A 22,153-nucleotide genomic window follows, 5' to 3' on the forward strand; every position below is an offset into this window, starting at 1 on the left:
AAGACCCCCAGTAGTGGATTTGCCTTCTTTTCAGCAGAAAACTTTCGTGGGTGCGAGCTTAGAACTTTGCACTTAGCTGTGTTGCTTTGCTCTAATTCCAGGGTTAATTTTCACGTTTCCTGTTAGATTCATTTGTGCCCCTGCGCAGTGAACACCGTCCACTCAACTTCCTATTTTCCTTTTTTTTTTTTTTTTTTTTTGCCAGAGATGCATGTGCAGACGCAGGTCCTGCAGATACGGGCACCTCTGACTCCTTTGGCCCAGAGCACCTCACCTCTGATCCCCAGCACAGGAAAGCAGCCTGGTCAGGAGGAGCTAAGCTCCGTCTGAAGCACAGGTAAGAGGCTCAGAGGTCCGTGCCAAGCAGTTCAGAAAAGGAATTCACCTGCTGGGAGAGGGAACTGGGGGCGAGGCTGGTACAGACACAGGCTAGCGAGAGACAGAAGGAGAGGAGGTCAGATAAAAGCTCAGAGTTCAGAAGAATAACCATCTTAATGGCAGTTTTCAAACTAGGTTCTGAAGAACCCAAAAGTTCCTGGGAGGTAACCCAGGGGTCCCTCAAATAATTTGATTAAAGTATCTTTAAAAATATATATATTTCCAGAACTGTTTTTAAAACTATAGTTAAAAACACCCAAAGTGATACACCAAGATATTCTTCCACTTTGGAAATGACTAATGTTAAATCGTGCAGCACGACTGATTCATCTTTGAACTGATATTCATTTAAAACTTCTCTTGCTGTCTCTAATTGAGGAGTGCCCTGAGGTGACAAAGTTAGCCTGACAAAAATTCACAGCTGCTTACCTGTGCTCTGGTGTGTAAGCTGGTGTGCCAGGACTTGGCATACAGAGCACATCAGAGCTTCACACCAGGCCTGTGAGGTTTGCACTGGTACGGGGCATTCAGCTAAGAGGTGGTCGATTCAAATTCAGACAGTGTGACCAAGCTCACAGCAACTATACTCTGTTGCCTCAACAGTCAGCCATAAGAGAACCTACTTCATAGTTCAACCGTGGGGATTCGGTGAGATAAGGTATCAGAGCACTTAGCACGGAGCCCACTCATAGGAAATGAGACCTAGATTTTAGGTAAAATAAGTACTAAGAGGTGGTATACTGATCCATGGCGGTTATGGTTCTCATCAGCATTTTCATCACAGAAGGCTGTGTGAGAGCCAGTACAACAGTGAGTAAGATGGGACCAATAGCATCAAACTACCTGGAATTTATAGTGTGATTGTGCCACTTACAGTGTACCTTCAGGCACATTATTTAAGCTCTTGCTGTTTCTAATCTCTAAAATGACTTTAATAACTAATCATAGGTTCACTGAAAAGACTGAAAGTGCTAATATGCGTAAAAGCACATCTTAAGCCCTCACCAAATGTTGGTTATCCTTGTTTTCAATTATCCTGATCTCAGTTTGTGGAGTTCTTTCAAGTAGCCATGTGGACTTGCATCGTAAATACGTAAACATTGTAAATTTGGACGTATGCAATTCTCCATGTTTATGGGTATGCAAATTATGCATCAAAGTATTTGTGATGTTTTGTACAATAAAACAACACGTGTGTCTGGTGCCTACATTAAGGTTCTCTGTAGGATCTCATTGGGAAAAATGATTTTTAAAAAGTTTGCACGTGCCGATGGAGGCCAGGCCAAGATGCACAGAGGGCTCTGGCTACAAGAGAACCAGCGGTCAGAGGTCGTTCTAGGGACCGCCCGAAGAAGCAGAAGCCCCGAGGTTGTGGCTGTGCCCAATCAGCATCCTAAACTCTTCAAAATGGAGAGAACCAGAGTCTCCGTGTTATAAGCCTCCCCTGGACTGGTAGGTTAGTGTCACATCAGTGCTGCCAGCGTATTCAGGGCCCCAAAGTCATAGGTAGAAAGTTATGCACTGACCTGGGAGGAAAAGGATGGAGGACTTGAACGAAAGCAACTGGTGATGGAACAGGAGATGAGACAGATTTGAGATGAATTTAGGAGGTAGATCAACAGCAATGAGGGTGGGGGGAGGGAGAAAGGAGATTAAAGAGTATGACTCCTAAGTTTCTGTCGTGGGGCATTGGAGGGTGTTTGTGGGGCCATTAGCCAGGAGGAGGATGGCGGGAAGAGCAGAGACTAAGTGGGGGTTAAGAGCTTGAGCCCTGCAATCACACAGATCTGCGTTTAAGCTTGAAACCATTAAAATATTTTGTAAAGGGTTCCTTAACAATTAGATGAAACAAATGAACCTGAATGCGTATCCAGTTGGTGTCCGAACCATAAAGAGATTGTCTTTAAAGCAAGCTGGGGTTGCCCTTATCAGCATGGCCGTCATCATCAAAGCTGGCCAACCAGTGCTGTGTGTGTGTGAAGGGAGATGTAAGGGAGCAGACAGGCAAGCAGTTTCCTTCTTATAAAGTCATGCACTGGATGTTGCATATGTTGCTCCTTTTCATGTCCTATTGGTTGGAATTTTTACTGTTTATACTCTAAGAAGGTTACGTGTGTGTCTTTCTCCATAACTATATCGTAAGCCCTTAAAATAGTCTACTTCCTAACTCTTTTCTATCCCCTGAGGTCTCTCTGCAACCCACGTGTCACTGACGTAGGACTGCACTTGGAAACAAGTGGTTCTTCAATTATATTCCAATCCTAAATTCTGCCCATTTTGTTTTTTATTTTGAAATAATTTACTCATTACTCATAAAAAGTTGCAAAAATACTAGAGATTCCCTGTATACTCCTCACCCAGCTTTTCCTATTGTTATCATCTTTTATAACCATAGCACAAATATCAAAACTAAGAAATTGACTATAAGACTTTATAAACTGTAGACTTTATTCAGATTTTACCAATATTTTCCCCTATTAATGTCCTTTTTCTGTTCCAGAATCCTGTTGTATTTAATTGTCATGTTTCCTCAGTCTCTAATTTGTGGTGTTTCTTCAGTGTTTCCTTTGTCTTTTATGACCTTGACACTTTTGAAGAGTATGGGCCAATTATTTTGTAGAATGCCTTCTCTTTGGGTTGGTCTGATAGTCTCTCGTGATTAGACTAAGGTTATGCATTTTTGGAAAGAATACCACAAAAGTGATGTGTCCTTAGTGTGTCCTATCAGCGATTACATGATGTTGTCGATATGTATTACGGGTGGTGTTAACCTTGTTTAAGGTGAAATCTGCCAGGTTTCTCCAGTGTAAAGTTAGTAATTGTCTCTTTGTAATTAAGAAATATCTTGGGAGTGATAACTTTGAGCCTATGAAAATATCCTGTTTCCCATCCAACCTTTTCCCACTGATTTCAGCATCCATCTGTGGATGTTGTGTGTGACAATTATTACTCTAATGTTGTAATGATTCTGTATTTCCTTCATTCTTTCTACATTTATTCATTGGAATTCTTCTGTAAGGAACAGCTGCCTATTTCCCCCACTTATTTATTTATTCAACTATTTATATTAGCAAGGACGCCTTCATATATGAGTCATATTTTACTCTGTGGTTTATAATCTAGTACTGTTATTTATTTATTTATTTCCCCCCCTTCTTCCGCCCACCCACTCTGGTTCAAGCCGTTGTTTCTCGGTCTAGTTGTGTAGGACACAGCTCCCTGGCCCATGCTGGTATTATAAGCCTTGCGTTCCCCCCAAGTGGGTTGTCGGTCACCAGTCATTGGTCGGCTGCTCACAACAGCTCTTTCCGGCTTCAGGCCACTCACACTTGGCCACTCGTGCTGGCCACCGGCAGCTCATGGTAGCCCACGGCAGCACACAGCAGCCCACGCTGGCTGCCGGCCACTCACGCTGGCTGCTAGCCACTCGCTGGCTGCCAGCCACTTGTGCTCCTGGCAGCACGTGGTAGCCCACGGCAGCACACACCGACCTCTGGCTGCTCACGGCAGCCCAGCTCTAGGGAGAGCCATCGTTCACAGTCTTAGCTGTAGAGGGTGCAGCTCACTGGCCCATGTGGGAACCGGTAACCTCGGCGTTAGGAACACGGCGCTCCAACCACCTGAGCCACCAGGCCGGCCCACTGTTACTTATTTTACTGCTCAAATTGTTCCAGCTTTGGTCATTGGGAGATCTTCTGAGCTGGCTGTGGTCTAAATATGGAAAGGGGTGAGGTAACTGATGTCTTGATCTTCCACATAGAAAGAGCAGACATGATGTGCTTATCATCTTCTTAAGAGTCTTCCAAGAGTTGAGGTAGGACGTTAGTAGTGGGCATTGAGGAAGTCTAGTTTGTGACAAATCACAGAAGCCTATACACTGATTTTGTAATTGAAAGGTGCTGGGGTCACCTCATGAGCCAATTCCAAGTCCAGTGGTCCACAGGTATGTCTAGCTCTTTTTTCTTAGAGAAAATAGCCAGAAAGCATTTCTCACTTATTTATAAGAGAAAGAAAGAGTAAAAGGAAAAAACTGCCTTCCCCCAAGTGTATACAGGGACCAGCCAAAAAACCAAGTTGGAGAGAGAGAATCTTAGTGACCCAGGGCTTACTGTTCCTGACAGATCCAATCTCAACCTTCCTTTCCTGCTTTGACCCCTGAATTCTCTCTTATCTGACTTAGTAGGGATCCTGTGATCTAACTTATCCTGGCAGAAACTTCTCCCTAAATCTGTCAAGCCTTAAGCTAGGTTAGTTCAATGAGTTGGTAAAGGAGACTAAGTATTCTAGCTTTAAAACTCAAGGTTTTCTGAGCCAGTGCTTTTCTCCATGAACTTCATGTGCCTTCCTCACCTTTCACCATCAGTCTCCACCATCGTTATAATAGCGATGTCATCTCATTACTGAGCATTTACCCATATCTGGTGACGTTTTGTGTTCTACAAAGTAAATCAAGATGAATGGATAATAGAAACTCAGGGTTTGACTCCTAATTCATTCTCAGTTGAGCAGCAAGGTTAGTTCAGCTGGTACTTTTCTCCTGGCAGTGAGTTCCATCCCCACCTTGCTGACTTAGTGTTCTGAGGACAGTGCTTTAGGAGGCTTCAGTGGATGTCGATATAGAACCTCTGCTTCAGTAGCCTACCAAACGGTGGGAAACTGAAAGCAGTTAACATACTGCTTTTGCAGACTATGGCATTTTTGCATGTGGAGGAGGGCATGGGTTTAGCAGGGAAGATCATTCAAGGAAACTTCCTGATGTCAGTTTGATGCATTTTAATCAGCAGATAATTTTCCTTGCGTTCCTCCTCTCCCTGCCCACAAAACAGAATTCCAGCATTTGTAAGCTGCTTGCTATTGTCTAAGATGCTGGTTCTTCTCAGGAAAAGTTACTAAGAGTCACCTTCTCTTCCTCCCTGTAGAGCAGAAATTGAATTTTAATTGGCCAGTTTGCGGAGGTGACTGGAAAATGATGGTCCCTCCCACTTGCACTAAGCTTAGCAAGTTCTGGGCAGTTCAGGCTGTCTGACTGGAGGTGCGTGGAATTGTCAGGGAAGGCCTTGCAACTTTGAGAGGAGCAGAAAGAGCAGCAGCAGGGCGTGATGACTTTTTACCCTACTCCTGAATGTGACATTCAGTTGGCCAGAGGGTTGTTATCTAGCATGCTTCTGTGTGCCACAAGGTAAGCCCACTATTGTGTGAGAATGAGATTTAGAATCTAACATTGCGGGATGATTCTCAGCTGACAAGCCTTTCACAAGTATCTGTTTGATGTTGTGCGGTATCTCTTGGTAAAGAAAAATAACTAACCAGCCACATGTTAAGTTTAAGCCCGTTTCTTTAAGTTGCCATGGAAATTATTATTTGAGCATCTCATCATGTATTCAGTGTACTATTAATATTTCTGTGTGGGACTTTTCAATCATTCTCTCTCCTGTATATACTATCGCCGTATTTTTTATGGTGTGCATATTTAGAGTGGCTTTTTATCTCATTCAGGTTAGCCGTTGCTTTGTATTGTGTACTGCATGGTTTTGCTTCCCCATTTCCCTGGGGAATTTCAGAGCATTTCTGTTTCTCATGGAGAATGACTACTTACCTATGTACTACTGACGGCCAAGTTCTCTATTCTCATTGCCAATATCTGTAAAAAGAAATAGAACCTGTGAATATATTCTCAATTTCAAAGAAAGGGCACAGTCGTCTCATTCAACTTCAAGTTTACATGAAAAGAAGTGTTGACTGAGATTGCCAGTTTTGCATTATTTAGCTCCATCACAATTAAAGGTGTAAATACCTGATTATCTTTTCCCTTATTCACGATAATTTGAATTCGGCTTTTATCCTTATAATCTTTTTGTTCAGGGATATGCTTAATTCAACATTTTTGCTCAGAGGTATGCTTAACACCAACGCTTGCTTCTAAGGCTGCTTTTACTTAAAAGAAAACATGATATGACAAAGAACAGGTGGATACTACAATTACGGTAACGTTCTAGGTCTCAAGGTGACTTGAATCTTTATGATTATGGGAACTCGTTTTATTATTATACCTTGTAAAGGGTGAAAAAGAAAATATGAACTGCTTATATTATAAAACAGAGAGCGATCACAGTGCTGGTTTTTCAAGTTTTATTTGGCATTCTTTCCTTCGAAAGTGAATAAGAGTGAGCATTCTTCTGAATTTTATTATATTCTGCCCAACAGTGTCAGGTCATGTGTGAGTGTTGGTGAAGGTTAAACTCCTCCTTGTCGTAAAATTTGTTATGGAAAATATTGGTAGGTAGGAACTGAGGAGCTGGGGCAAGGGTCTTTAAAGATTTTGGCTTCTCTGCCTTCAGACCCTCACTATTCTTTTCATTCCGGTTCCAATATTATTTGAAAATTTTCTTTTTAATGAACAGTTCCTTTCTAGTATGATTTTAAAAGATAGATTCTTTTTTTTTTCCTTTAAAGTTTATTGGGGCGACAATGCTTAGTAAAGTTATACAGGTTTCAAGTGTACATTTCTATAATACATTATCTATATATCACATAGTGTGTTCACCACCCAGAGTCAGTTCTCCTTCCATCACCATATATTTGATCCTGTTTACCCTCATCTACCACCCTCCTGCACCCTTACCCTTAGATTCTTCTTTAGATCATTGTTTAATGTTTTTATCTGAAATTAATGCTTTCTGTCCTTTATTGTGGCCTCTAATTTCTTATTTGTGTCCTCTTCCTCTAAATGAGGAGCAAGTGAAATACATAATACAATGCACTGAACTTACTCCAGAAGAGAATTGAGTTTCTTTAGTGTTGGAGGTTTGGGAGAGCATTTATTTGTTTTTGTTTAATGGAGTGGTGTTTGGGGGAAAAAATCACTACTACAGGTAAGGCTTGTGCCTCACACAAAAAACAAAACAAACACCCTTTTGTTTTGGCAAATGAAATTTAATTTATACTTTGGGATCATATAAAAATTAATTAGCTTGATTTTGAAATATCTTGGTTGGTATTTAGATTCCTTTAAACCCTCAAAGCACAATCTTCTGTGCGTTTATACATTAAGGAGTGTTTTCAGGTGTGGTGGTGGGGTATCCTTCTCCTCCTGCCCCTCACCCCTGCAGCCCACAGAATGGAAGGGAAGAACCATACACACCTTTTACTGTGCTCTGCTGGGAGGCTCCTAATTCATCCAATAGGAGTCCTCTGGGAGAGCCCCCAAGCAACTTCTAAAAAGAGTGAGAGGAAAACAAGTCGTAATTCAGGGGCACACACAGTATTTCCAGTTCTCTGCAACTATCCGGCACTTTCTGAGATCCATGGCAATATGTTTGTGGGCATCTGTGCGTAGAAGACAACAAACCAGCACAGAAGTGATTTATCCGATCTAAGAGCCAGCTAAATTCCATGTCCCAGAGAAGTAGTAGAGAAGAAAATTCTAAAATCATTGTATCTGATCATTTGTAGAAATTGGTAAAAGCCAGTCCCTCTCTCCTTCGTTCAACAAATGAAATGTCTGGTTTCAAATTGAGAAGAAAAAGTTCTTTATTGGTAGGGTTCATGCTATTCTATTTATGCTATGCTATTCTGTTGTAATTGAGTTTGAAAGTCAAAGACAAAGATGAATGCTGTTACAGATCAAAGATGTTACAGATGTTACATAGCAACTTCTGCCATGACTTATATGCAAACCTTGAAGTGTAGGAAGGAGAGTTGACTGACTGTTCCTCTAGGTAGTCAGAGTTGAGGGGAGTAGTGTTGAAAGAGGGGAATATTGAGAAAATGAACATTTCAACATCATCATCCACTGGTGGCTAAGTGAAAGACACCCACCTCTATTGCTAGTCCCTCTCTTTTATAGTAATAGTTTTGTGTGATCATCAATAAAATGTAATCTTACAAAAAAATGTTTCAGATTGGAGGATGGTAGGAGATAAACTAATAGTAAAGGATGTTGAAGTAGGTATACAGGAATGGGGCAAAGTATCAGAAAAGGTTTGGGTTTTTTTCACCTTTTATGCAAATTTTAGATGTTAGAGTCTTATGTCTGTCTGTTAACAGATTTCACTCTTACTTGTGATTCCATTGTCAAAGCCAAAAGTCCACAGGGCATATTATCAGGACCTCGTTTAAAAAGAACTTCTCTTTCCAGAAAGGACTGTGTGTTGCTATGGGTTATATTACCTAATTCATACATTTCTATCTACCCAACTACTTTATTAAGCCACAGATATTATTGAGGCAATTTTAAAAAGCCTTGGAAAAGCTTGTTAGGTTTTTCTGTGAATCCAAAAAGTCTGAGGGATAGCCTCAGTAGTCATAGAAACTAGAAGTTAGGGATTATGTAAAGAGCTAACAGGGTTCTCAAAACAGTGTCTTGGTCAATAGTGCGTTAAGAGACAGTTATCACCATTTGTTATGTTTTGGAAGATGATGGGCGTTTTCCATTCTTCATAAATTCTTTAGAGCTTTTCTGTCCCTGTGAACATATAGAAAACATATCTCAGTATAGGGTGATTTTTATTCCAGAGAGAATTCCTTCTGAACCTTCTGAAATAGTGTCATGAGTACAGCTCAGTGTAACTTGACTTGGTCATAGTTTTCAATTGTTGTATATTTTTATCATCAGTATTTGGGGCCTGTTATTTTCCTGTAAACAAGAAATGCCTAAAAAGGCATTGTTGTTCAAATACAAATCATCTATTTTTCTATACTAAAAAAGATATAATCCCCACCAAATTACAGTGACATTTAATTGTTGATACTGAGTTTGTTTCCTCTTTAAAGTGAAAGGGACAATTTAGCAATAATGACAAAAAGTGCATTTTATAATGTTGTAAAGATTTTGTTGGGTATCCGATGGACACGTGTCCCATTTGGGAGACCACTTCAGGGATACTGTGGATGCCTGACCATGGCACTGTACACCAGAAGCTAAACAATAATGAATGCCAACTATAATTTTATATATATAATGTGATGGCTCGGTGCGAGGTCGGAGGGATAGTGGATGGGGGGAGGGGGGTTCACAGTGTGAGGGACATAAATGATGAACGTCTAAGTATTACCTTGTCTTGTACACCTGAAACTAATAAATTTTTAAAAAAATACAAATAAATGAAAAAAATAATAAAAAATAAAAAAGTGCATTTTACTTTGAGCCAGCAATTAAACTTCTAGGAATTTCCACAGATATGCTGGCATAGACAGAAGACAGTGTATGGACATGGTTATTCACTGAAGCGTTATTTGTAATAGCAAAAGACTGGTAATCAAAAAGTGTCTACAAAAAGGGTCTGGTTAAATGAATATAGTATATGCACACAATGGAATTTTAGGCACAAGGTATGTGGAAGTTCTGTCAAGTACTGCTACAGAATGATCTCCAGTATGTAATGTTAAGTTCAAAAAAGGAGAGGGGGGTAGAATACCACATTTAGTTCCTTTTGTGAAAGGTATGAAATGAGATTATATGTTCATATTTGCCTCTCTTTGCACAACAAAACACTGGAGAAGATACACAGGAAATTAACCACAGTGGTTAGTTGTAGGGGGCAAGAGGAAGGGAGGTAAGGGCTGGAAAATACGGAGAGTATGATGTCTCAATTGCTTTGATCTTTTTTTTTTCTTTAATTGTGAATAAACTGTGAACCTATTCAAAAGAATACCGAAGGTACATATGGGGAAAATATTAAGCTGTGATATGAAATTATGATGATCAATACTTGGGTGTTCTTTAACATTGAGCACATTTATATGTTTGAAGTATTTGATAATTTTAAAAACAGATGAGGAAAAATAGGAGAAAAATAGTAGCAACACTCAAAAAGAACCTTAGGAAGCAGCATTTACAGAATATATTGACATGTATTATGTTTGTTTTTTGTGAGGGTTAGACTAGAACCTAGTTGTGGTGGATTTGGCCTTCTGTTACGGCATTGTGCACCGAACCAGTGATGGGTGGGCAGGCAGGTGGTGGTAGTAAATGGTTTGAAAAATATGGTGTTTGATTTGGTAGTGCTGATAGCTTGAGTATAGTTTGTATTCTGACACATTCAACTCATGCCAAGTTGATAACTGGCATGATTTCATAATGTTGGTGCTCTCAGACGTGCCCACGCAGAGTCTCAGGCATAACAGCTCATCAGAGAACATCATCAACAAAAAATATCAACTCTAGCTCTTAGAACTTTTAATTTCCAAGTTGTGGTTTTCACCTTCTCCATTTATCCAAAACATACCGTTCCTTCAAGGTCATTAAAGTCCCACTCTACTGTCAAGCCTTTTGGCTAACTTCAAACCCCTTCTTGATCACGAACAGCGTGTGAGCTTTTCGGTGCTTGTATCTTAAATGCCTCCACAGCCTACATGGCCCAATATGATCTGATGATTTCTCCTATGCTCTGCTCTTCACCCACAAGGCTCTGGCCATTCTGTTCTGTTTTTTGGAAAACCCCAAATTCATTCCCACCTAAAGGCCTTTGCATTCATTTTTCCGTCTGTGTTAAATTCTCTGCTCTCAGCTCTCTGCATGGTTGACCATTTCTCATCATTTAGATCCTGGGTTTAAACTGTCCCTGACCCAAAGCAGGACCCTCAGCCACATTCTTACATTATCCAGTTTTAGTTCTTCAGAGCCCTTATCACTATATGGAAATATCCTGTTTATTTGCTTGCCTACTTATTGTCTGTCTCCCTAATCTGCCCCCTCTCCCCACCTATTTATATCGTTCATTGCTTAGAGGTTAAGAGCTCAGGTACTAGGGACAGATGCCTGAGTTTAAATATCAGCTCTGGTCCCCATTATCCTTGTGACTGTGGACAGTTTTATTTACCTCATTTTCTCATTAAGAGTCCTGTATCTAAAGACAGTGTAAAGCTTAAGTGATGAAATGCCAGTCAAATGCCTAGAATGGTGCTTGGCACTCAGTAGGCGCTCAATTATTTTTTGAATGAATGAAAAATACTCTGAACCTGTTTAGCATTTCTTATTGCATCTAAGACTCCCACAAGGTTATAAACTCCTTGAGGCCGCCTGTGACCTCCCAGAATTCCAACTATAATTCAGCAAAGTGGAAAGCATATAGTTGGTGATCAATGAATACCGCTTGAAATACCTAAACTGCTTTGTGGTAGATTTCTCAGAAATATGCTTTGCATTCCTGAATCTCTCTGTGTTAGGGCACAATCATCTAGGAAGGACATCATGTCACTTGCTAGTTCCAGTTTCATCAGCCTACCCATCCCACGCAGTTAAGCTTCTTCCGTGTCTGTGGTTAGGAATGCAACAAAAGGGCTTTGTTTTAATTATACCCACACACAAAACTTAGTTTGCTCAATTTAAAAATTAAATCGACCTCTGACTCTTATTGATATGCTCATGATGTAATAGTGTACTTTAGGAAAATAGTATGTCCTTCTTAAAGATCAAAGTGATCTCAAAAGTGTAAAAGCAGGCTGTGCTCTTTAGGAATGCTTATTAAATTATTTGCATCACTGAGAAAGTCAGTGAAACAGCTGTTTGACTTTTTTTGGTTATCTCATGATACATGAAGTATATTTTTAAAACGAGAGGCTCTTTTTAAAATACTTTGCTTTTGAATAGGTAATACTTGTACATGGTACACAATTCAAAAGTTACAAAAGAAAATACAGTGAAAAATAAGTTATCTTCCCCAGAGGCAATCATTGTTTCTAGTTTAAGTGTCCTTTCTGAAATACTCTTTACATTAATAAACATATAGGGGATTATGTATGTTTTCCCCTGCATACTGTACCTTACTGTACCTTACACGGTTCTGTACCTTACTATTGTCATTTAATTATACATTTTGGATATATTTCCACATCAATATGTGTAGAACCACTCCATTCTTTTAACAGCCACATAAGTATGCCATTATATGGATGTCCCTCACTGCCCTAAACTATCTGTTACTGATGAGCATTTAGGTTGATTTTCAATCTTTCGATAGATGTGCTATTTAAAAAAAATTTTTTTGTTAGATATTGCCAGACGACCTTTTATGCAGGTTGTACCCATTTATACCACCCCTAGCAAAGTATGAGAGTTTGTGGGCTATATTTTGGTCATCTTTTTCGTTGTTCTTTTTTCCTCAGTTCATCACTCTTAAAAAACAAAGATTTATCTCTGAAGCCTTCTCCCAACATATGTCTGTGACCAAAAGAAAAGGTGTTTTTTGTTTGTTTGTTTGTTCTTTTTAAAGATTTTATTGGGGAAGGGGAACAGGACTTTATTGGGGAACAGTGTGTACTTCCAGGACTTTTTTCCAAGTCAAGTTGTTTTCCTTTCAATCTTAGTTGTGGAGGGTGCTGTTCAGCTTCAAGTTGTTGTCCTTTCAGTCTTAGTTGTGGAGGGCGCAGCTCAGCTCCAGTTTAGTTGCCGTTGCTAGTTGCAGGGGGCACAGCCCACCATCCCTTGCAGGAGTAGAACAGGCATCCTTGTGGTTGAGAGGACGCGCTCCAACCAACTGAGCCATCCGGGAGCTCAGCAGCAGCTCAGCTCAAGGTGCTGTGTTCAATTTTAGTTGCAGGGGATGCTGCCCACGATCCCTTGCAGGACTTGAGGAATCAAACTGGCAACCTTGTGGTTGAGAGCCTGCACTCCAACCAACTGAGCCATCCGAGAGGCAGCTCAGCTCAAGGTGCCGTGTTCAATCTTAGTTGCAGGGGGCAGAGCCCACCATCCCTTGCGGAACTCCAGGAATTGAACTGGCAACCTTGTGGTTGAGAGCCCACTGGCCCATGTGGGAATCGAACCGGCAGCCTTCGGAGTTAGGAGCATGGAGCTCTAACCGCCTGAGCCACCCGGCCGGCCCAAAAGGTGTTTTTTTATAAGGACATTTCGGTTTGTTTGTTTCAAAATCACTCAGTTCTTAATGTACTAGACCTGTTGATGAAACCTGAAACCCCACCCCACCCCAGGGCAGATTTACCTCCCCAGCCTCCTCCAGAGAAAAGGCTCCCCAAGTTGGGTTTCCTGTCTTGGGATTGTAAGTCTTGGGTACTTATTTTATCTTTAGTAGGAGATTTTTCTTTATGATTTACTATTTTCTATGGGAATTACTTCATTTGGTCGCCCTACCAAAACATAAGCTCCTTAAGGGCAGAGACTATGTCTCAGTCATTGACTTTTAAATATCTGTAATCAGTTTCAGCTCTCCTAGTCCTCATTTACTATGTCTCTTGAGCCCCAACCCACCACATCAACCCCCTCTCCTTTTTTCCTCTTCTAGGTTTCATAATGAAAATAGAGGATATTGGGTGTGAGGTCCCTTCCACTTCCCACCCGCTCCCTTTCATACTACGAGCATCAACATCTTACCTCCTTCTCATCTCACTGGAACCTTCTTTACTCCTACATGAGGTTATACCCACCACGTGCCCTCTAGGATGCCATCCCTTCCTACTTCCTCGTGAGTCTTAAGGCACGCCATCCCTTCTTTGTCCTGTATTTCAGCTATGCCGGTATGAACTCTGTCTCATATAAACTTGCTCAGACTTCTCATTGTTTAAAACAAAACAGCAAGAAAAACACCTTTTCACGCTCTGACCCCCTCTAATGTCCCAGCTACCACCCTCTTTCCTTCAGAGCCAAGTTTTTTGAAAGAATTATCTGTTATTTCTTCAAGTTCACTGCCACTCCCTTAGTGCTCCGCCCTCATTACCTCTTACCCTGGCCAATTCAGTATCCTCCAGTCTTGTCTCAGAGTTATTCTCCTTGTTATTGGTGATATCTTCCTGTAACTCAAGTCTGAGCATGCCGTCCTTGAGGTTCCGGGTGGCTTCCAGTTCCACACGATTCTACCCAAACCCTTAGTGAGCTATGTTCAAATCTGGCCCTTTCTATCTCTTCACCTTCGTCTATTGTTCTTCCCCTTACTTGCCATCTCCTCTTTAGCTACTTTTGAGTTGCACATACTGTGTTCTTGCACATTTCTATGCATTTGTCATGCTAATTTCTTCTACCTGGATATTCTTCCCTTCCTTTTCCCACTCCTTTCCATCTGGAGACATTTTTCATGATTTAGTTAAAAGTGAAGGCTGCTTGATCTAACTTCATAATGTTGGTGACTCCCCACTCTGTGTTCCATGAGCATCTTGTTCAGGTCTCAATTACAGCACCAATCACATTGCCTCACAGCGGTTTACTTGGCTGTCTCTTCTACTATACTGCGAATCGTTTGGGTCTAATAATACTTTACTGTTCTTTGTATCCCCAGTGCCAGCATGGTGGCTGACTTATAGAAAGTCTCTATGAATGTCCCGACTGCCCAGGAAGGAAACTAAGGAAGGTCAGGATAGCTTACATTTAAAATAAGGCCTTGCTACTGTCTTAAAAGCACAAAGAAATTTTCTTCATTAGCTTAGGTGAAACGGCTCCACATGCCTGCATTGGGCTACACACAGTCTCTTTACATTTCAAAGTCTGATGCAGAACATTCAAAGGGTCTGATCCTTCGTGAAGGAGGTGTGCCAACTGATTGGAAGTCTGGGTTGCTCTATTGTACTTCAGGGCACCTCCTCTTTTCTCTCCTTTGAGATTTCAGACAAGTGGGCTTCTCTGGAACTGCTGAAGTTATCAGTAAACATTGTCTCCTTGACTGGAAGAGGGATCTTCTTTCTGTAGAGCCTGTGGAATTTATCAGGGCCTGTCCCTTTCCCTTGGGTGGGAAAAGCTTCTCGGTCTTTTTTAGCTAGGCATGGACAGATACCATTTGGGGATGAAGCTACTAAAAAGCCATCCTCAGTGTTATCATCCTCAGGTGCTAGGCTGAGTTCACTCTTGAAGTGCATCCATCCATCGGCTTCGCAAGGCTTGTACCTGGTCATAGGGCTAGTTAGCAATCCTACTACAGAGAGGGGTCCTCTGATTTGCTAGCCAGAACCATGACAGTTTGGTCTTTCTTCTTATGTGTTTTGCACACATTTGGATTATTTGGACCCATATGAAATGTCTCCAGGTACCTCATGCAAAAGAGACTTTGTATTTTTTCCTTAAGTTCTAGTCTTTTCCTGTCTGACTAACCAGTAATGTTTATTGAATACCTGAAGTCATATGTAACTTTGTTTGAACCCTGACTCTGGGACTTAGGGCTGTGTGATTTGGGGTGGCCCCTGAGGTGCTTGGGCCACCTGGAAGGATTTCTAATCACCGGATGGATGAATGAGAAAGCAGGAATCTAAGTCAGTGAGGAAGTCGCGTTCAAGGGAGGTGGCCAGCTTTGAGGAACTGGTTGAAGAATCTAGTTTCTGGGGAACTGGCTCCCACGGTCAGAATGGGGCTTACAGCAAGAATGCCAAACTTTTAAGACACTGAACCATGAACCTGGAGTTCCCTGATTCCCTTTCTGAGGAAGGGGTTAATTCAACTTTGGAGGGTTCAGCACTGCTCCAAAGTTGAATTAACTCAGGTATGGGTTACCTGGAACGTGTGATGAGGATTAGAAAGATACAGGGGCAAGGAGCCAGACAAATTGTAATGTATTGGCTTTTGTTGCTGGTCTCTTTATTTGGTATCCTACTTCCTCTCGGTAGCCCAAGGCTGTGCTACTACTTCCTCTGTGCTACTACTTCCTTTAGTTCTTTCCTAGTTTCCAGGTGGGCAAGGTCTATTCCCTCTTGGCTTGTGTTTACGTCTCTGACTAGAGGTCACAGCCACTACCTAACAGCTCCCTGCCTCACCAGTGTGGCCAAGGTCCTTCAGGCTGTGACCACGGTAAATCTCAGACCAGCCTCTGCCATGATTATGTACTCTCAGGACCTTACCGGGGAGCTCAGAGCTAGGTGGTGCCTCACCATCGATAATTCCTGCCCATTCACTTCCTCCACCATTCACTCAGCTTCTTTCTCCCCTTTCTGTCCTGTAGTTTAGGTCTCCCTAGCCTCCCTAGACTTTATCAGTTCGTTAATAATGAATGACTGAGGATAATTACACTCAACATTTATTGAGCTCTTACTATGTGCCATGTATATTATCTCATATTTTAATCTCACAAAACTGTTATAAATAGGTTCTGTTATCATCGGCCTTTTCCTGATGAGGAACTCAGAGTGGTTAAGACTACAGGCTCCTTCAGTTCAATAAATATTTTTTGACTGACTGCTGAGAAGCTTTTTATATCCCTTGCATCACAGAAGACAATTTTCCTAGCCTCATAACCTCTCTTCAGAGAGTTGGAATATATGTATTTTTTTGAAATCGTTATCTCTCTTGGCAAGTGCTTCACTGTCTCTCTTATACATCTTAAAAGTTATTTCAGGTTAAAATGAGGTTTCTCCAGCCTCTTTGATTAACGTCTTCATTTTTTTAGCTGAATAAAGTCTTATGAAGGGGAAGTGACTTACGCAGGGACACACAGCAAGCTAGTAACAGAGTTAGGGTGAGTGCCCAGGTCTCCTGACATCCATGATTCTGATATACTTAACACTTGAAATTGTACTGGCATCAGGGAAATCATTTTTCATTTTTATTACAAAAGCCAATTTATTATTTTTTTCATAAAAAAGGAATAGGTAGGTGTACTTACAGCTTTTCTTCAACATATCAAATGGATTCCTGGATTTCAGAAAAGTGTTTCTAAACTGCAGAAAAATTTCCCTACAGTCTCACAGTTCAGAAGTTTTCAGCATGAAATGTTTGATAGCTCACCTCACTGTTTTGCCAAAAATAAAGCACAGCCACTGTCTCCTGACTCTGATCTTCTATAGCAGCGTAAATCCTCCTTAACCAAATTCCTTCTTCAGTATTCAGTGGGAAGGACACCCACTTTTTTTCCCTTTGGCTCTGTCAGTTCTTTGTGATAGAAGGACAGAATATGTAAAAGTTGAAGTCATTGACTTGCAAAATAAGAAACTGTCTTGTTGTTTATACTGTGTAGCTTAGAGTGGTGTTACTACTGGGATAGCTGCTGATATTCGTGTAATTTTTACCAAGAAATTAAAATAATAGCATTTGTGAGACAGCATGGATGGACTTAGAGGGTATTATGCTAAGTAAAATAAGTCAGACTTAGAAAAACAAATACCATATGATCTCACTTATATATGGAATCTAAAGAACAAAATAAATGAACAAACAAAACAGAAACACTCATAGATAGAGAACAAACTGATGGTTGCCCGTTGGGAAGCTGGGTGAAAAAGGTGAAGGGATTAAGAAATACAAATTGGTAGTTACAAAATATTCATGGGGATGTCAAGTACAGCATAGGGAATATAATCAAAAATGTTGTAACAACTATCTACAGTGCTAGGTAGGTGGGCACTCAACTAATGGGGGGTTAACTGCATAAATTAGATAAATGTCTAATCAGTATGCCGTACACCTGAAACTAACATAAGATTGAATTTCAAAATAAATAAATACAAAATCCTTTTCAAAAAGTTTTTTTAAAATAATATTTATCCAGTATGACAGAAGACTTCAGAATCCCCAGAAAGCTTTTCACCATATATCCACACAAAGTTCCTTGGAAGGTGGGAAGGAATTATTTATAATTAAGTAAATATTTTTATATTTTTATATATATATTCCTTTTTATATTTTATATATAATATAAAATTATATATAATGTATATATATTTATATGTATACATAATATATATAAAATATTTTATGTTTTTATGTATATTCTTCCCTTTTTTATATATTGGTAAGCTGACGCTAAGAAAGACCAGGGCAACTCGGTATGTTTTAAATTAATAAAGCATAATATTAACATGTAGGAAATCTAGGGGAAGGTTAGGTGGGAATTCTCTTTTTTCCAGCTTTATTGAGATATAATTGATACATAACAGTGTGCAAGTTTGAGGTGTACAACGTGTTGATTTTGTTTTCTTTTTTATTCTTAGTTTCAGGTATACAAAAAACATAATGATTAGACATTTACACCCCTCACAGTGATAACCTCAATATGTCTACAACCCATCTGACACTATACATGGCTATTGCAGTACCATTGACTATATTCCCTATGCTGTACTTTCTATCTCATGACTATATATATGTATTTTTAATTATCGTTGACATTCAATATTATTTTATATTAGTTTCAGGTGTACAGCATAGTGGTGAGGCATTTATATACTTTAAGAAGTGATCCCCCTGATAAGTCCAGTACCCACCTGACACCGTACATAGTTTTTACGTTATTGACTGTAGTCCTCCTGCTGTATTTCACCTCCCCGTGACTGTTTGGTGACTACCAATTTACAACATGTTGATTTGATGCATTTATAAATTGTGAAATGATTAATTACCCCCATGGGGTTAGCTACCACCGCCATCCTTTCACATAGGTACCATTTCTTCTTTGTGGTGAGAACATTTAAGATCTATTCTCAGCAACTTTCAAATATATGATGCAGTATTAGCTATAATTACCACACATTAGATCCTCAAACTTTTTCATCTTTTAACTTGAAGTTTGTACCCTTTGACCAAAATCTCCCTGTTTTCCCCACCCCTGAAACACCTGGTAACCACCACTCTACTCTGTTTTTCTGAATTTGTCTTTTTTTAGATTCCAAATATGTGATATCATACAGTACTTGTCTTTCTCTAGCTGGCTTATTTCACTTTTTATAATGCACTCAAGGTCCATTCAAGTTGTTGTAAATGGCAGGATTTCCTTCTTTCTCATGGCTGAATAATAATAATAATGCATTGAATATATATGCCACATTTTTGTTTCTTTTGTTTGTTTTTAATCCATTTATCCGTTGACAAGCACTTAGGTTGTTTCTATATCTTGGCCATGGTGAGTAATGCAGCAATGAATTTGGGGGTGCAGATATCTCTCTGAGATCCTGATTTCAATTTCTTTGGATATATACCCAGAAGTGGGATTGCTGGGTCATAAGTTAGTTCTGTTTTTAATTTTGTGAGGAACCTCCAGACTGTTTTCCATAATGGCTGCACCAGTTTGCATCCTCACCAACAGTGAAGTGCACTAAGGTTTATGTGGGAATTCTTTATACTAAGTTTGCTACATTTTTCTATTAGTTTGAAATTGTCAAAATGAAAAGGAAAATAAAAATATTAATAAAGCAGAGAATAACAATGGTTAGTAAGAGAATAAGCAGTACAATCTACTTTCCAGTATTGATTTGATTGTTTTGGATCTCTGAGGATCTAGCAGCTTGCTTCCAAATACACACATCACATTTGGTTTGAAGAGACTCAGCTGAGACTGCTGCTAACGTGGAGGGTCCCTGTCCTGTCTCCCCAGGCGCAGTGAACCTGCAGGACGACCTCACTCGTGGCATTCAACCAAGTTTGGGGAGAACCAACCCGATACCAGCATGATGCAAATATCTCAGGGCACGATTAGCACCCCTTGGCCCCAAAGCTACCATTCCAGGTAAGTGGCCAGAGCTGATACCAAGGGGTTTCTCTCCTTCAAATGTCTTGTTCCCAGAAAAGAACATTTTCTTCTGTTTTGAGGACACGTTCTTCCATTCACCCCAAGTATTAAATCTCTCTACCTACTACCTTCCTCATCTTAAAATTCCTAACATGTATACGAATCACCTCCACATCCTAGGCTAGATTGGCATGAAGGGAGTACAGATTTATTTAGAGCACTGGGTAGTGACTTGAGATATTTATTGGGTCTACTGATTCTCAGACATTTCTCAATTATACATTATAACACTATACTATTAATAGAAACATTGACAAACTTCCCCCAATACTTAATGTCCTTTCCGCTTTAGTCAAATATGAGAGGGACTGGGGAAAGGGAGCCAAACCTGATCACCTAGCCATACTAAAAAAAAAAAAAAAAACTAAGTTAGGACTCCCCTATACTTTATACAGACTTGGAACCCTCTTGGAATCCATCTGCTGATCCCAGAGAGTGAGACTGTTACTTACCACTTTTTGGAAGGGCTTGGATAAGGATACTGGTAGGGAGGTGGGAGAGTCTTGTGTATAAGTGACATGCAAGTGCTGATGTAGGAGGTGGGGGGGGGGAGGATGACTTCTGGAGCTAACGGATGATGGCTATGCATGTAGTAAGGTCAGGGCTCAGAACCCTCAACACTCGTGTCTGGTTAAATCGAGGGCCAAATTCTAGACCTCTCCCTGGTGGACACAGCTCCCAACATAGTAGGGTAGGCTTCAGGACAGGAAGAGATCATTTCTTGCTTACCCTCCTTAATACAGACACTCGTCTCCCTTGCCCATGTCCCTCCCAATAACCCTAAAAGAATTCATTCTCACCATCTGAGCCATCTGCTCAGAGAACAGGTCCCCTAGCAGCCCCTACCCCCTAAGCAGGCACACAGCTTTTGCTTACTGGGCATGGAGGTGTTGAGGCCTTTACAAGGTTAGATGTGGGGGGCCTAACAGTGTGAAGGAAGGGCCGTATAATGGAAGGGTACTTGGGCTTTTAAGACAGACATCGGTTTAAATCTCAACTTCACCACCTCCTGCCCAAGCCTGAGCCAAATCATTGAACTTCTTTGATCTTGATTTCTTTGTCTGTAAAGTGAAATTAATAATATATATCTCATTGGGTCATAGTGAGGATTAAACAAAATAACACGTAAAACATCTAGAGCAGTAACATAGTAAGCACTCAATAATTATGACAACTAATTATAATAATTAGGCTGAAGCCTTATCAGAGGCACAGTGAAATCTGGTAATGAACTTCAAGGTTAATGGCATAAACCAGCACACACTTATAAAATGCACGTGCATACTAACAGAGTGTCCCTAAACGGTGGGGCCCTTTGGAGGCTCCTAACCTGAGGAAGCCCTAAATCTGAAGTTGTACTGGGACCTAAAAAAACCATGCCTTAAGGGGGTGGGGCGTGGGTGATGAGGGTAAGGGGGATCAAATATATGGTGATGGAAGGAGAACTGACTCCGGGTGGTGAGCACACAATGGGATTTATAGATGATAGAATACAGAATTGTACACCTGAAATCTATGTAAATTTACTAACAATTGTCACCCCAATAAATCTAATTAAAAAAAGAAAAAAAAACACATGCCTGCCTAAAGGCAGAAATGGGACTACTGCATCAGTGCTAATAGCTGCTTGCAGTAACTATGGTGAGCTCCAAGAGGCCTCAAGAGAACGGTGGAGTTGGCATCAGAAGTACAGTATTCTGAAGGTTGCACTTTTCCACCTCCTATTTCCTCCTTCCCTTCCCAACCTCCAGAGTGGTGTAGGCAAGTGGCTCTGCCTTTGTACTCTATCCACCATCCTGCCCCTTTACTCAAGCTTCAGAATAGCTCCCCCTGACACAATGACTATAGGGGTACAAAGGGAGAAAGGAAAACTCAGATTACCCAAAATGCAACAGACATTTGGATTCTCTTCTACTCCGGGATAAATCATCTATGATCTGTGTTTATTCCATGTTCATTCCATGATAAATCATCTACGATTGTGTTTACTCCATGTTCGTTCCATGCCTCGGGCTCTGGCAGAGGGCTTCCCCCCACCTCTGAATGCTGCTCAGAGGGTCTGACTTTGGCAGCTACAGATGGAGAAACACTCTGGGTGCATTTCTAAGGAGCATAGTGGCACCTAGTGGTCCAGTGTGCCAAGCCAATGGGTCGGCACCACTCTGTCAGCTTTTCTTTAGTTCCAGAAACCCAATCCAAGTCCTAAATTTATACATCTGTTTCTCATTAAGAAGCAGGAGATTGAGGGAGGTCGAGGGAGGGGGAACGGCAGGGGCAGGAGTCTAGAGAGGGAGAGAAATATTAATACAAAGAGACTAAAGACGTAATTTTAACTCTGAAAG

At 40.6% G+C, this 22,153-nt stretch overlaps 1 protein-coding gene across 3 annotated transcripts in view; it reads left to right on the plus strand.

The window, feature by feature from the left end:
- Window positions 1-22,153, plus strand: part of SHROOM3 (shroom family member 3) — a 293,674-nt gene that overhangs the window by 233,122 nt on the left and 38,399 nt on the right. For all 3 annotated transcript variants that reach the window (XM_081059496.1, XM_081059497.1, XM_081059498.1), the window contains 2 exons: window positions 206-337; window positions 19,617-19,748. In XM_081059496.1, coding sequence (XP_080915622.1) covers window positions 206-337; window positions 19,617-19,748 — 264 coding nt within the window. The remainder of the gene's footprint in view (window positions 1-205; window positions 338-19,616; window positions 19,749-22,153) is intronic.

The sequence above is a fragment of the Rhinolophus hipposideros genome, assembly GCF_964194185.1.
Source record: "Rhinolophus hipposideros genome assembly, chromosome: 1".
Classification (NCBI taxonomy): Eukaryota; Metazoa; Chordata; class Mammalia; order Chiroptera; family Rhinolophidae; genus Rhinolophus; species Rhinolophus hipposideros.